The 16,205-nt window shown below is 38.2% G+C and overlaps 2 protein-coding genes across 2 annotated transcripts; one reads left to right on the top strand and one right to left on the bottom strand.

The window, feature by feature from the left end:
* Nucleotides 1–5,197: 5,197 nt before the first annotated feature.
* tp53rk (TP53 regulating kinase) lies at nucleotides 5,198–7,184 on the bottom strand. The gene is made up of 2 exons (XM_053484340.1): nucleotides 6,932–7,184; nucleotides 5,198–5,750 (listed from the first exon to the last, which is right to left on the bottom strand). Exons 1-2 carry the CDS (start codon nucleotides 7,161–7,163, stop codon nucleotides 5,269–5,271), a joined length of 714 nt encoding a protein of 237 aa, XP_053340315.1. The 5' UTR covers nucleotides 7,164–7,184; the 3' UTR covers nucleotides 5,198–5,268.
* Nucleotides 7,185–8,189: 1,005 nt separating this feature from the next.
* On the top strand, nucleotides 8,190–14,995 carry slc2a10 (solute carrier family 2 member 10). Its single transcript, XM_053483608.1, has 6 exons — nucleotides 8,190–8,308; nucleotides 9,965–10,070; nucleotides 10,481–11,614; nucleotides 12,521–12,643; nucleotides 12,733–12,868; nucleotides 14,804–14,995. The coding sequence occupies exons 2-6, from the start codon at nucleotides 10,067–10,069 to the stop codon at nucleotides 14,895–14,897; spliced, it is 1,491 nt and encodes a 496-aa protein (XP_053339583.1). The 5' UTR covers nucleotides 8,190–8,308; nucleotides 9,965–10,066; the 3' UTR covers nucleotides 14,898–14,995.
* Nucleotides 14,996–16,205: the final 1,210 nt, after the last annotated feature.

Genomic DNA, 16,205 nt, shown 5'->3' with positions numbered 1-16,205 from the left:
TGGTTTTCTCCACACATACCACTTAGAACGAAGGGCAAAAAGTTCTATCTTGGTCTCATCAGACCAGAGAATCTTATTTCTTACCATCCTAGAGTCCTTTAGGTGTTCTTTTATGTGTTTTGCACCGAGGACAGGCTTCCGTCGGGCCCCCTCTGCCATAAAGCCCTAACTGGTGGAAGGCTGCAGTGATGGTTAACTTTTTACAACTTTCTCCCAGAGCATCTCTGGAGCTCAGTTTTGCTGAAACATCGTTCATATAGGGATTATAGAGGCCACTGTGCTCTTAGGAACTTTAAGTCTTCTTTGTCTTTCGGCTGTTCCCTTTCAGGGGTCGCCACAGCAAATCATCTGCCTCCATCTAACCCTATCCTCTGCATCCTCTTCTCTCACACCAACTAACTTCATGTCCTCTCTCACTGCATCCATAAATCTCCTCTTTGGTCTTCCTCTAGACCTCCTGCCTGGCAGTTCCAACCTCAGCATCCTTCTGCCGATATATTCACAATCTCTCCTCTGAACATGCCCAAACCACCTCAATCTGGCCTCTCTGACTTTATCTCCAAAACATCTAACGTGGGTTGTCCCTCTGATAAACTCATTCTTAATCCTATCCATCCTTGTCACTCCCAAAGAGAACCTCAACATCTTCAGCTCTGCTACCTCCAACTCTGCCTCCTGTCTTTTCTTCAGCGCCACTGTCTCTAAGCCGTAGAGCATTGCTGGTCTCACCACTGTCCTGTACACCTTTCCTTTCATTCTCGCTGATACTCTTTTATCGCACAACACACCTGACACTTTTTTCCACCCATTCCAACCTGCCTGTACCTACCTCTTCACCTCCTTTCCACACTCTCCGTTGCTCTGGACCGTTGACCCCAAGTACTTAAAATCCTGCACCTTCTTTACCTCTGCTCCCTGTAGCCTCACCGATCCTCCTGGGTCCCTCTCATTTACACACATGTATTCCGTCTTGCTGCGGCTAACCTTCATTCCTCTGCTTTCCAGAGCATACCTCCACCTCTCCAAATTTTCCTCCACCTGTTCCTTGCTCTCGCTACAGAGCACAATGTCATCTGCAAACATCATAGTCCATGGGGACTCCTGTCTTACCTCATCTGTCATCCTGTCCATCACCAGAGCAAACAAAAAGGGGCTTAGGGCCGATCCTTGATGCAGACCCACCTCCACCTTGAACTCTTCTGTCACACCTACAGCACATCTTACCACTGTCTTACAGCTCTCATACATGTCCTGCACCACTCTAACATACTTCTCTGCCACTCCAGACTTCCTCATACAATACCACAGCTCCTCTCTTGGCACCCTGTCATACGCTTTCTCTAAATCTAAAAAGACACAATGCAACTCCCTGTTACCTTCTCTGTACTTCTCCGCCAGCATCCTCAAAGCAAATACTGCATCTGATGTACTCTTTCTAGGCATAAAACCATATTGCTGCTCACAAATGCTCACCTCTGCCCTTAACCGAGCTTCCACTACTCTTTCCCACAGCTTCATTGTCTGGCTCATTAACTTTATACCTCTATAATTGCCACAGCTTTGCACATCTCCCTTGTTTTTAAAAATTGGCACCAATACACTTCTCCTCCATTCCTCTGGAATCCTCTCACTCTCCAAGATCTTGTTAAACAAACTTGTCAAAAACTCTACTGCCACCTCTCCTAAGCACTTCCATACCTCCACAGGTATGTCATCAGGACCAACAGCCTTTCCACTCTTCATCCTCTTCAACGCCCTTCTCACCTCACTTCTACCAATATTTGCTACTTCCTGTTCCACAACAGTCACCTCTTCTACTCTTTGTTCTCTTTCGTTTTCCTCATTCATCAACTCCTTAAAGTACTCCTTCCATCTTCCCATCACCCTCCTGGCATCTGTCAGTACATTTCCATCTCTATCTTTAATCACTCTAACCTGCTGCACATCCTTCCCATCTCTATCTCTCTGCCTTGCCAACCTGTACAGATCCCCCTCTCCCTCCTTACTGTCTAGCCTAGCATACAAGTCCTCATATGCTCTTTGTTTGGCCTTTGCCACCTCTACCTTCACCTTACTCTGCATCTCCCTATACTCCTGTCTACTCTCTTCAGTCCTCTCAGTGTCCCACTTTTTCTTAGCTAGCCTCTTTCCCTGTATACACTCCTGGACTTCCTCATTCCACCACCAAGTCTCCTTGTCCACTTTCCCCTTACCTGATAATACACCAAGTACCCTCCTACCTGTCTCCCTGATCACATTGGCTGTAGTTGTCCAGTCAACTGAAAGCACCTCCTGACCACCCATAGCCTGTCTCAACTCCTCCCTAAAGACTTCACAACATTCTTCCTTTCTCAGCTTCCACCACTTTGTCCTCTGCTCTGCCTTTGTCCTCTTCGCCTTCCTCACCACCAGGGTTATTTTACACACGACCATTCTGTGTTGTCTGGCTACACTCTCCCCTACCAACACTTTGCAGTCACTGATCTCTTTCAGGTTACAACGTCGACACAAGATGTAGTCGACCTGAGTGCTTCTGCCTCCACTCTTATATGTCACCCTATGTTCCTGCCTCTTCTGGAAGAAAGTATTTACCACTGCCATTTCCATCCTTTTTGCAAAGTCCACCACCATCTGTCCTTCTACATTCCTGTCCTGAAGGCCAAACCTGCCCATCACATTTTTATCACCTCTGTTCCCTTCCCCAACATGTCCATTGAAGTCTGCACCAATCACCACTCTTTCACCTCTGGGGATGCTCTGCATCACTTCATCTAACTCACTCCAGAATTTCTCCTTCTCCTTTAACTCACATCCTACCTGTGGGGCATAACCACTAACAACATTGAACATTATCCCTTCAATTTCCAGCTTCAGACTCATCACCCTATCTGATACTCTCTTTACCTCTAGAACATTCCATACAAACTCCTCTTTTAGGATAACTTCTACTCCATTTCTTTTCCTATCCACACCATGGTAAAACAATTTGAACCCTGATCCTAAGCTTCTAGCCTTGTTACCTTTCCACCTGGTCTCCTGTACACACAGTATATCCACCTTTCTTCTCTGCATCATATCAACTAACTCTCTTCCCTTCCCTGTCATGGTCCCAACATTCAAAGTCCCTACTATCACTCCTAAACTCTTGCCTTTCCTCTTCTCTCTCTGCTTAAGAACACGCCTTCCTCCTCTCCTTCTTCGACCAACAGTAGCCCAATTTCCACCAGAACCCTGTAGGTCAACAGCACCAGTGGCGGTCGTTGTTAACCCGGGCCACGACCGATCCGGTATGGGAATTATATTCTTGATTCGCATCATTCATTTGGCAAATGTTTTACATCGGATGCCCTTCCTGACACAACCCTCTGCATTTATCCAGACTTGGGACTGGCACAAGAAGACACTGGATTGCGCCCCCCCGTGGTTGCATTCTCTTAGGAACTTCAAGTGCAGCAGATTTTTTTTCTAACCTTGGCCAGATCCGTAGCTTGTCAGAATACTGTCTCTGGGCTCTTCAGGCAGCCTCTTTTGACCTCATGAATCTTATTTGCTCTGACATGCATTGTGAGCTGTAAGGTCATATATATAGGCAGATGTGTGGTTTTCCTAATCAAGTCCAATCAGTATAATCAAACACAGCTGGACTTGAATGAAGGTGTAGAACCATTTTAAGGATGATCACCTGAGTTAAATTTATGAGTGTCACAGCAAAGGGTCTGAATACTTAGGCCTATGTAATAATTAAGTTTTTCTCTTTTAATAAATCTGCAAAGATGTCAATAATTCTGTGTTTTTCTTTGTCAATATGGGGTGCTGTGTGTACATTAATGAGTAAAATAATAAACTTAAATGATTTTAGCAAATGGCTGCAATATAACAAATAGTGAAAAATTTAAGGGGGTCTGAATACTTTCCATACCCACTATAATTAGATTCATCAGATAATTCTGGACTGCATGTTATAGACATGTGGCACTTGATTAAAAAACAGAAAATAAACAGACAAGTGTTTTAATTTATTGCACTGATTATATGAATGTTTGGAAACGCATTAGCTAAATTATGCTACCTGTCAAAATTCTTACTATTGCATTTAAAAAAACATATGCATGCTCTATTCCACCACAATACAATTATTTTACATATTTACCAAAAATAATTTCATATATACATATATATATATATATATATATATATATTATTTAGGGAAAAGAAATTGTAAATATACAACAGAGAATAATTGTCCATACCAAAGCCTTTTGAGTGCTTTATTTAACATGATTTTTAAATGACTTTTTATCAGTGCAATGCTTTTTCATAATTGTGGCCAAAGTGATTTATTTTATTTTATTTTATAACTTAAGGATATACATTTTAAAATGTTTACCGTCTCAGTATCAGTAAAATCACTTCTGTTCAATTGTCTCAGCATTTACTAAGTAAAATAATTAATCAATTAATCAATTAATCAAATATATAAATCTTTTAAATATTCTTTGGTTTAAACACTTCTTTGTATTAAAATGGTTTATCTGAGCTTACAGAGATTATCCAGTCAAAAAGAGAATCTTGTTAAAAACTAAAATAAAAATTACATTGAAGCTCATATCTTGAAAAGGAGCACACTGAAATCTTGAGACACACTCTGAAATTACTGCAATCATTTTAGATAAAACCTGATGACCTACAGTTTGACATGAACTGACATGTCACTGAGTGATTTCACCCTGAGTGATCCATCAGGAAATACCAGAAAGCCTTATTCTTTAACCCCTCACTGAAATCTTGTGTTTATTTTGCCTTTTTAAAAACATTTATGATCTCGGATCAGTTTAAAGCAGTTCAGCTGAAGTGAGAGGAGCTTAAAATTAAAAATGTAATTATATTATATTAATTTTTACTATTATTGTACTTTCTTCTGATATAACAAGAGACTGGGGCTTCTCATGATTAATATTCATTAACCAGTAATTCAGGTGCTCATTAAAATTCATTAGCTTGGTACCTGAATATATGTATAATCTTTTAAGTCTTAAGTCTTTTAGAACCTAAAAAAAATAATAAAATTTAGGCATTTATTTTCAGTCTGATTTTTGTTAGAAAATATAATAACAGTCTGAAAATTTGTTAAAGTTTTGTTAGAGAAATTTGTTAGAAATGTAATAAATTAAAAGACAAAATTCAGTCAACATCTAAAAAAAAAAAACCTTTATTAACAGTCACATGACCACATCATTGCACTTTATTGCTCATTATGTTTTCTGCCGTTCATCCCACCATGGAGCGTTTCCTCCCTCTGAGCCTGACCTCATCCAGCTTTTTAATCACAGCAGGAGCTTTCTTGGATGCAGTGATGTAACTTTGGATAAGTTTCTGGAACAAAGTCTCTGTGTTTGGGTGTGTACTGAGAAACGCCTTCTCCAGCACGTAGAGGTCGACACCTTTATCTTCGGGTAAAGCCGAGACGAAGCTCAGGCCGAAGTCAATGAGCAGCAGGGCGAGGTCTCCGGAGCTCTCCGGTTTCAGCAGCATGTTGGAGGTGGTGAGGTCGCCATGGATAACGTCCTCGTCGTGCATCTTAGCCAGGACTCGGCCTATTTTCTCTGCCAGGGGGTGCAGAGACTCGATGGATACTTCAGAAGCCTGAGCAGCTGCTATGTGCTCGCGTACCGTGATCGAGTCGGTGATCTCCTCCAGGAAAATGCAGTTGGAGCTGAGATCAACGAAGTAGACCACCGGAGCTGCGATACCTGCACAGATTACTGCACTGATTAGCATCCTAATCCAAATATTTTCTATATGTACTTAACCAATGTATATCAATGTTTTATACACACACGCACATACAGTCAAACCTTTGGATTGTGAGCATAATTCATTCCAGAAGCATGCTTGTATTTTAAAAACAGTGAAGTAAATTTTTCCCATAAGATATAATGGAAACTCGGATGATTCGTTCCAGAACCCAAAATATTCATATAAAAATAATTCACACAAAATGTAAAGTAAAAATACAACTTAATAAAAAATTGATCTGCACTTTACCTTTAAAAAGAATCCTGACAGAGCAGTGTTTCCGTTAGTGTGTGTTTGTTCGTGCATGCGCGTGTGTGTGTAGCTAAAGTAGGACGAGAGAAGGGAGGGGGCTACACTGCTTTGTCGGGAAACTTTTTTAACAAGAAACATCTCTAGTGGCATTCGCACATGCGCACACACTAATGGAATCACTGCTGTAAAGTAAAAATAAAACAAATTAACGTGCATTTTACCTTTGAAAAGAATCCAGACAGAGCAGTGTTTCTGTTTGTGATGTACTGTACTGTATGTGTGAAGGGGGGAGGAGAGGAGGGCGGAGGGGGCTACTGTGTAGCAATGTTATAGTAAACTGTACATGCGCGCACGGATGTTTACTACACGAGTGACGAAAATGCACCGTGACTGAGCAGGGGAGACGATTACCCATAATCCCGTAGCGGCGAGAAAGAAGAACCATTGGCTCAGTTGTGACACTTAGCAGACAAAGCATATGTGTAATACTCGGATATCAAACCCTCACTTGTTTATTAAGTTAAAATATACTTAAAAAAAAAAAAGATTTGCTCGTCTTGCAAAACATGCACAGACTCGTAATGCAAGGTTGCACTGTGTGTGTAATATGCAGTAGGAGCCTGATTGACTAAAATTAGTGTTTTATTGGAGCAGCTCTGACAGTAGTGCAGTTTGATGTTTATTTATTTATTTTTTTTGTGGCACGTACGCCTCCCTGTCAATCCTGCTCTAGTATCAAAGTTGCGGTTATTAAGAGTTAAACAACGCCTTCTGACCAAAAACAATACATAACTCAGCATCTGGGGTTTAAGTAATACTACTGTACACTTGAATGAACGACACTGCACCGTCGTCATGATGGCCACTACGCGACAGTACCGACCTGCTTTCCGGCAGCGCAGAATGGACCGGACCTCCTGAGCCGTCCGGCGGCGCGTGAGCTTCTCATCTAGCACGTGGTGGCGGTACCGTTTGGGGAATCGCTCCTTCACTACGGCGCTTCTCCCTAAAAACCGTGTGCGGTACACGCGCGCCTCCGCGCCCTGTTTAATCAGCTCGGCCTCGCGCAGATACGGCAGCGCCGAGCGCGCGCTCACTCCGTCCGCTTCCGCCATGACGCCTCTGATGTTCACTTCCGGGTCAAACTTCAACGTTTTCTTTAAAAAAAAAAAAGAAGAAGAACAGAGTAGAAAATTAAAATGATGTTTTTTTTAAAGCACACGCTCTGCCTAGAAAACAAAATACGAAATCACATCACAATATGATATTGTTTATTTCCTTTTAAACTTTAAAATTTACTTTACCGCTTCATTCACAGAATTAAAAAAAAAACGTTCCTTACAGTTCTCTGTGAGTCAAAGTTTATTCTAGGATTTGCTAAACAGTTAATTTAATTTGACACATCACCACACTGAACTGCACACATAAACATGTGCTTGAACTTCATGAACTCGAAAGAAATCAACTTTCTCTATAAAGCACAGTAAACACGCTTTCTGTAGAACACAGATCACTGTTTCAGATTAATATAAGAAAAAATATTTTGACTTCGTTTTTTTGCCACGTAAACAGGGATGCCAGATTGACATATTTTAATCACCAAAGACATCAAATTCAAATGAAATTTTTCATCCATAGTGTTTTCAGTTTTAATTAATTAAATCACTGTAAATTAAGCGTTTACAGTAATCCAACGATTCCTAATTACCAGACATGGTTTCATCACAACTTTTTTTTTTGCGAACCTCAGCTCAGACTCTAATAATTATTATTATAATAGTAATTATAGTACTTCATTCAGGAGAAAAACGCGTGTACGTGGATATTATACCACCTCCCAGACAAACCGGGAAACCTTTCCAAATAACAAAAAAAATCATAATTATTAAAAACATTTTTTTTTACTTAAAGAGTTGAATAAAAGAAAAAAAAAAAGTGGGATCCCTCAATCTGGCAACCATTCTAGAATCCCTCAATCTGGCACGGTGCTCGTGCTATGGAATGACGAAGGAAACTTTTTTTCTTCCATCTGATACATTGTATCTTGTTTTTAAGATGTAGTACATGATGATAAGGCAATAAACACAAGGATTGATACAGATTAGGGATAATCAATCTTTTGTTTGTTCGGTAAAGAAAGCGTTTTTCTTCTCAGCTGTTGCAGACTTGATGAAGCTCAACACGGATCTGAGTTTAAATCATGAGAAATCAGCACTGAAGTCGACCTGCAAGCTTCATCACCATCAGAAGTCTTGTTCAGGTTGTTTATTGCTGCACTGCCGTTTATCTGAAAATAATCCTGATTTTTTGACAATCTGTTTAAACTGAACTTCCTATTAAACCTATAAAAGTTGTTTTTCAGGAAGGTTTTATAGAGTTTAAGTTTGAAACTTTGTGAACATTAACTTTGTTTTAAAGCTCTGCATCACCTGGATCTCACCTGGGCGTGCATTAGTTTAATGAGATCATTATTATAAATCATTATTATTGATTATTATTATTAATTGACAAAGTCAATTAGTGTTGAACCTACATTTTTATTTTTAAATAACCGTTTTTTAATTTAAGTTTTTATAACTAACCAAACATCTTAAAAAAAAACATAATGTAAAAAAAGTTTATTTAACAAATCCTCATTTCAGGAGAAAAAACAAAACAAAACACTTTTTGGATTTTTAGATGTGAAATAATGCATCATTTTATTATAATCGGTCTTATATCAAATGTAGGCTAAAACAATGTTTAACCTATTTTTAACACATTTTTAAAAACTCATTTGTTTCTAAAAAATTAGAGAAAATGTGCTTAAAGAAAAAGTTTTTTTTTAATTTAGATCACACAGACATAAGAGTTATGCTTATTTATTGTTTTCCCTTTACAGCTATCCATACAGAGCTATAATAAAGCTGAATCAGTTCACTTTTTTTGTGCTTTGATGCATCATTACTAAATAAATAATGTGCATTTGGTAGAACAGGATACAACTAAACATAGTCTTTGTCACAAGCTATGCATCTGCACTATTGTTGAACCCAACTCATGAAAAATCCGCTTTGTCGCAATTGATGGTCTCGCACTGTGCAGCAGAGTGTTTATGGAGATGCAGTGGTGGGAAAAGTACTGTTGTTACTGAGGGCAAAACATGCAATTGTATATAAGTCAGTAGGTGGTAATGTTACTGCTTCGAGTGCTACACATCTCTGTCATTTTGTAACGTGCAGAAATAATTATTAATTACAGATATTTGTAGTAGGATATAGTGGAGTCAAATAAAATTATTTACAAAAAAAAACTACTCAAGTAAAGTGAAGATGGGTGATGTAGTAAATGTCCTTGCTTACTTTATGTTTCTGCAGAAATTACATCACTGACAGGAGCAATGTGCTCAGAGGGATGAAGAAGTTTAAAGAAGCAGAAACCACACAGTGGAAAACCATCAACTTTGATTGACAAAGAGGGTTCAAGAGTTATGTTCAACATTAGAAAACTTGGAAAATGCATGACTTGTGAGGGAGACTGTTGAGTCTCTTGTACAGTAAATCAATAGTGCTGACCTGTAGTGACCAAAACAACAACAACAACAACAACAACAACAACAAGAAATTAGCAAGCAGATTATAGTTATGCAGTTAATTAGGATTGCTTAAGAAAAAGATAAAACCTAAATGTTGGAAAGCAAGGTGAACCCATGGACTAATATTAGCCTGTATGCTGCCTCTAATGCTAATTAGGCATCAGGCTTTGATTTTCATTCAGCAACCTGAAGTGGGATTAAATCAGGAGTGTCAACAAAGTGGTTTCCATGGTTACGGCTGATAGGAGCTCGAAGCAGCAAAGGTATCAAAACAAGTGTGACCTGTTGGTACTTTAACACATGGATTAACAATGTTTTTATGTTTTTTTCTTTCTTTCAAAGTGTAAGTCTGTTTTTCGTCTGTATAAAACCCTACTGCTGATTTGATCAGACACTATGAAGCTTTGAAGCTCCTGACAACAACATTATATCATCATCATCATCATGGGTGAGTGAGTCTAATCTCATCCACTGTTCTCTTTGTGTCTCATTCTGCTATAAACATTCTTTCTGTTATTTTAAGTAACACTGGAGCTTGATGAAAATCACAGGAGTTCAAAACTGTTAAATTATGATGTTTGTATAACTTGTGCTGATTGCGTGATGCTAAAACACTTCATTAAACAAATCTTCTCCTGAGATTAGAAACCTTTGGCAAGTTTCTACAACAAGTTTAAACTCTTTGATTGTAGGAAAATATCCCCAGTAGGAACCAAGATCTAAATCCGAAATTAGATGCAGAAAGCTTTTTTTAGGTAGAACAAGGAATGATTGGGGCAGAACTTACTGTGCTTATGAATTACCAAAGCTTTTTTAATACAAGCAATGAGTAAAGTCAGATTTCTCTTTTCTCTGCAGCTTGCTCCTTTGCAGTTCTAGCTACTGCTGTATCAACCCTTGGTGGTCTTGTATTCGGCTATGAACTGGGAATCATCTCTGGCGCTCTGCTGCAGCTTCAGGTCCAGTTCCAGCTGAGCTGTGTTCAGCAGGAGGCCGTGGTCAGCTCCCTCCTCATTGGAGCCATTTTTGCTTCTGTTATCGGTGGCTGGCTGATCGACCGTCACGGCAGGAGAGCAGCCATCTTGCTCAGTAACCTTCTGATAATTGGCGGGAGCCTTATCCTGAGTGTTAGCATCTCATTTCTGATGCTAATCTCTGGTCGTGTCATGGTAGGCTTCGCCATGTGCGTATCGTCAATGTCCTGCTGCATCTTCGTTTCTGAGTTGGTTCTGCCCAAACGCAGAGGTCTGATGGTCACTCTGTACGAGGTCGGGGTCACTATTGGGATTTTACTCGCATATGCAGTCAATTACGTCTTATCCGGTGTTCAGGAAGGATGGAGGTACATGTTTGGCTTGGCCATCACACCATCACTTGCACAGTTGGCTTCGATTTTGATTCTGCCTTCTCAGCACATGCCCATCATTCAGCTCAGAAACGAAAGCGATGACAACAGGAGTTTAAATCAAACGCAAACACAAAAGAAGGTGTACACAATCTTAAATCTATTTCAGCGCCAGGATAACATGCACACAAGGACTGCAATCGGTCTTGGGCTGGTTGTGTTCCAGCAGTTTACGGGTCAGCCCAACGTGCTCTTCTATGCCTCCACCGTCTTTCAGTCTGTAGGATTCGAGAGTGACGCATCTGCAGTGTTGGCGTCGCTCGGGCTCGGGATCATTAAAGTTATCGCAACGTTAGCGGCGATGTTCTGCGCGGATAAAGTGGGACGGAGGCCGCTTCTAATTGCCGGATGCTCTGTCATGGCTGTTGGTTTGTTGATTATTGGGTTCCTGAGCAGACATTCAGAGTTTGACCTGGTGAGACATTGCAGATCTCGTTTCAATAACAGCATGTCACCTGACATTGGAAATAACACTACTAGAGCAGGGGGTCTGGATGCAACTGCACTTCTTCATGACAAGTTTAACTGGATTATTTTGTTCTGCATGATGGCTGTTGTCGCCGCCTTCTCCATGAGCTTTGGGCCAAGTATGTGAAAATCTGCTTCTGTTAGGACAAAATTAAACCTCAGTGTTTTTTGTTTTTCAAAAAGGATAAAGGTGCTGTATAACAGCTGGTCAAGTTTAATGTATATCAAGTTAGTGATAAGGTTGATCTGAATCGTTTTCTCTCAGTATGAAAAATCAAATACTTACTCCTAGGAGCCTTAGAGTACAAGGCCTGATACACCCTAGATGGGGTGCCAATCCATGGCAGGGAACACACACATATACTGTATAAAAATATATATACACACATTTTTTCACACTCTACAGCCAATTTGGGAATGCCAACTAGCCTATGTTGTTGGACTGTGGGAGGAAACCAGAATACCCGCAGGAAACCCACCAAGCATGGGGAGATCATATAAACTCCATGGATACACCTTCTATATTATATATTTTTGATTTTAATGAGACCAAAACAAAAAGCCATATTGTTAAGAAACGGCAAAGAAACCAAAGAAGCATACTCTTCTGTCCTGAAATCTGTTAAGATGTCCAGGAATCTTTACTGTATCAGCATTTATCAGCAAGTTTTAAAAAATTCAAGCTGTTACTCTAGAAATAATAACATATTATATAATTATACATATAATTATACATATATATATATACATATTATTACAATATCAAACAAAAAGGATGACAAATTTCAGATGAAGTATTTCCCATAGCTTGACATCTGGTGAATAGAATTATGGGATTGATGGACAGATGCTCGATCCAGTTTCTCTAAAGCTGGTTGAAAATAAGTTGAAACATAAAAATCCAGTTCTTGTTTTTATTTAAGAGAATGAACAGGGTTTTTAATCTTGCATTTTGATTTGTCTAAATAAGTGCTTATAGTATGTATTTCTAACAAGGGTTATATGTTTATTTGCTTATTTAACAGTGACATGGGTGGTGTTAAGTGAAATTTTCCCAGCAGATGTGCGAGGACGAGCCTTTGCCTTCAGCAGCTGCTTTAACTGGGTGGCCAACCTGATTGTCACCTTCTCCTTCCTCAATGTCATGGGTACATATACTGTACAAATCCAGTGTCAATACCATATGCACAGTGCTAATTCAGCCCTAATTTGTTTCCTTATTTTTTTTTTTTTTCAGATGTGATGGGTCTTTCTGGAACATTTTTGGCGTACGGTTTGATTGCAGTCACAGCCGTGGTTTTTATCTATGTCCTTCTGCCAGAGACTAAAGGCAAAGCGCTGCAGGACATTGACAAGGAGCTGTGCGAAAGACGGTCTGATTGCACTAACAATTGCTCGAATTGTTTCAATGTAAAGTTTAAATGAATAAATTAAAGTCAAATTCCAAAAGTGCAGTTTTGGTGCCAATTAAGGAAAAACATTATTTACTTTGATCAATAAATTAGATGTTTGGACACAATCCTGCATAACAATTATGAAGTTTATGCAGCTTATGCAGTCACTCTCTCTGAATGAGAAGTTTTTTTTTTACATCTTTAAACTTGATCAAATTACATCATGTGTCTGTATTTCACAATCTTTAGCTTGGTGGTTTATAAGCTTAGTATAAAATAAAATAGACGCACCACTAAGAATCAGCAGAGTGCTAACATTAACTAGCTTACAGTGCCCAAAAGCATCCATAAGCCTTGAATAATTGTGAAAGGAGAATAATAAATGGTTCTCTAAATTTTTTACAAATAAATATCTGAAAAGCGTGGCGTGCATTTTTATTCAGCCCCCCTGATTCAATACTTTGTAGAACCACCTTTCACTACAGTTACAGCCCCAAGTCTTTACAGTTTTGCACATCTAGAGATTGCATTTTTTTTTGCCTATTCTTCTTTGCAAAATAGCTCAACCTCAGTCAGATTGGATGGAGAGGGTCTGGGAACAGTAGTTTTTAGGTCTTGCCACAGAATCCTCAATTGGATTTAGGTCTGGACTTTAATAGAGCCATTCTAACAGATGTTATTTGACCTAAACCGTTCTATTGTAGGTCTGGCTGTATATTTAGGGTTGTTGTCACGCTGGAAGGTGAACCTCCACCCCTGTCTAAAGTCTTTGGCAGACTATAACCGGTTTACTTCCACGATTGCCCTTCTAAGATTGCTCCATCCATCTTCCCATCAACTCTGCCCCTAACATGGCTCGTCACAAACTGTAAATGAAACCTTTTATGTCTTTCTTCTTGCCACTCTTCCATAAAGGCCAGATTTGTGGAGTACATGATTAATAGTTGTCCTGTGGACAGATTCTTCCACCTGAGCTGTGGGTTGCCGCAGCTCCTCCAGAATTAACGTGGGCCTCTTGGCTGCTTCTCTGATTAATGCTCTCCTTACCCAGCCTGTCAGTTTAGGTGCATTCCCATGTCTTGGTAGATTTGCAGTTGTGCCATAACATTTTTTGTTGATGGATTGAGCAGTGCTCTGTGAGATGTTCAAAGCTTGGAATTTTTTTTATGACCTAATCCTGCTTTAAACTTCTCCACAACTTCATCCCTGACCTGTCTGGTGTGTTCCTTGGGCATGCCAGAGCAGCTGTATTTATACCGAGATTAATCAACTCCTCAATAAAACGGGATTAGTCTGATGAACAAATATGCGCACGCACACACACACTCAAAAGAACTCCAAAGAACACCATCTAGCAATTTCACACACCAACCTGCTTTTTTGCACAATATTCATTAACTGTTATTTGCACAAGATTTTTTTTTTCCTTTGCTGCTTCTTCAACAAGCAATGTTTACTGTTTCTCATCTATCATCTCATTGACAATTCACTTCCACAATCTCAACTCATTACTAAAATCGTGACAAAATGTGGAAAGGTTCAAGGAGTATGAATACTTTTGACAGGTCCCTGTAACTTGGCTTAATGTTATCTCTCCAGTAGTAGACACTTTACATTAATAACCAGCCAAGTGCTAAAACTGTATCTATAAAAATATTATATTGTGTAATCAGTTTTTTTTTTTTTTTTTTTTTTGGCAGCAGCAGGTTAACTCCTACCAAGCAGTAATGCACATTTCTAATTTCACCTTTAATTATTTTTTATTTAGCTTATCTAAACAATACCATACTTTTATTATTATAATAGTTAAACACATTAAAACTATTTGTTGTTTAATATAAATGTTCCGTACGTAAATGAGATTTTTATGAAAGTTGAAAATGCTGTGTAATTAAAATGGAATGTTTGCTACAGGTTTCCTCCCAAAGAAGAATTCTGCAGTGTTTTCCTGAGAAGACGCTTTTCACCTGGATATCAGCGAGTCTCATGGACAAGTTCATCAATCTAATGTTCAACGTCAGTCCATTACAGTGTTATTTACTGTAACTGTGTAAAAAACAAAGTTAAATTAAAAGGTTTTGCTTTTATTATAACAGCTTTAATAATCTTGATCAGTTCACCAGCTGCTTATCTTTACTTCCTTTTTTTGTTGAATAAATTATTTTTAATATAAAAAAAGAATAATTTAAACTTGTTTTTAAACTTCTTTTTTTAAACATCTAAGCAAACCTCATTATTACATTTATATAATGTTTCAATGTGCTTTAAAATTAAACATTAAATTATTTAACAATAAAATTAAAACACTTACATTTCATTATATATTTTAAATATTATAAAATTAAATATTTCTAAAATTGAATTGAAATTAAACCTCCTTTATACATTAAATTATAAACGTTATAAAATCAATATTAAAATTTAATTTAATTAAACTTAATGTTTAAATATTCAGTGTTAGATTTAAACAGCTTTGTAATAGCTTTGTTTTTAGTGTTTAAAGTTTTTATTATTAAATAGTAAAATATTTGAGATGGTAATGTCAATATAATGAAGTTATGATTAAACAAAATATTTAAATCAAACATGAAAACTAAACACACTTTAGAGTTAGACAAGTGTAAAATCAGAAAAGAAGACATGAAGACATTTTTTTTTTTTACCTAAAAAAGGTATGTATGGAAATTTTTGAAAGAATAAATAGAATGTTTATTTACAGAAACATATTTAAACACTAGTGCTTTACATGATGACAGGGACCCGTGTACAACTGTGAGTGAGAAGTGTGTGTTAACATTTTGGATGAACGTTGGCAGAAGAAAAAATAGTTGTGCTAAAGTAGAACAAAAACTGCAATGTGGTGGTAAAAAGAAAAAAAGATTCTCATCAGGTACTCATCTGTTTTTTTTAGACTGAGTTTGTCACACATTTGAGAAGTTTATTGTTTATTGAGGATTATTGTTATTGAACAGTCTGACGTGAAATCCTTGGTACTTTGTTGTGATGTTACTGAACATGTCACGCTCTCTCCAACACTAGCTGTACAATGTTTACACTTAATTCTTCCCTACAAAATTTACACAATGCCTGTATTTTTTTAATTGTAATTTACAAAATTCCAGCATCATCATGGCGAGGAATATTTCTAAATTTGAAGATAAACAGGTGTGTACTTGGGACAAACATGTTTAGGTTTCTCTTCCCCAAAGATTGGTTAACCAGTTGTCTCCGTTAACCATTTAGAGTAATATTTTTTCTGACTAAGAAGACTGTTTAATGTCATTTGATAAATACCTGTGGGTTGATTTCTGCAATT

Source organism: Clarias gariepinus, chromosome 23 (assembly GCF_024256425.1).
Source record: "Clarias gariepinus isolate MV-2021 ecotype Netherlands chromosome 23, CGAR_prim_01v2, whole genome shotgun sequence".
Classification (NCBI taxonomy): Eukaryota; Metazoa; Chordata; class Actinopteri; order Siluriformes; family Clariidae; genus Clarias; species Clarias gariepinus.
The sequence above is the reverse complement of the archived record's forward strand: the minus strand, read 5'-3'. Positions and strand labels throughout refer to the sequence as shown.

Excerpts from the sequence above, each read along its gene's own strand:
- tp53rk (XM_053484340.1), bottom strand. The coding sequence starts at position 7,163 with ATGGCGGAAGCGGACGGAGTGAGCGCGCGCTCGGCGCTGCCGTATCTG. Across the intron at positions 5,751-6,931 it reads TCTGCGCTGCCGGAAAGCAG|GTATCGCAGCTCCGGTGGTC; the intron begins GTCGGTACTGTC and ends TAATCTGTGCAG.
- slc2a10 (XM_053483608.1), top strand. Across the intron at positions 12,644-12,732 it reads CTCCTTCCTCAATGTCATGG|ATGTGATGGGTCTTTCTGGA; the intron begins GTACATATACTG and ends TTTTTTTTTCAG. Across the intron at positions 12,869-14,803 it reads AAGGAGCTGTGCGAAAGACG|GTTTCCTCCCAAAGAAGAAT; the intron begins GTCTGATTGCAC and ends TGTTTGCTACAG.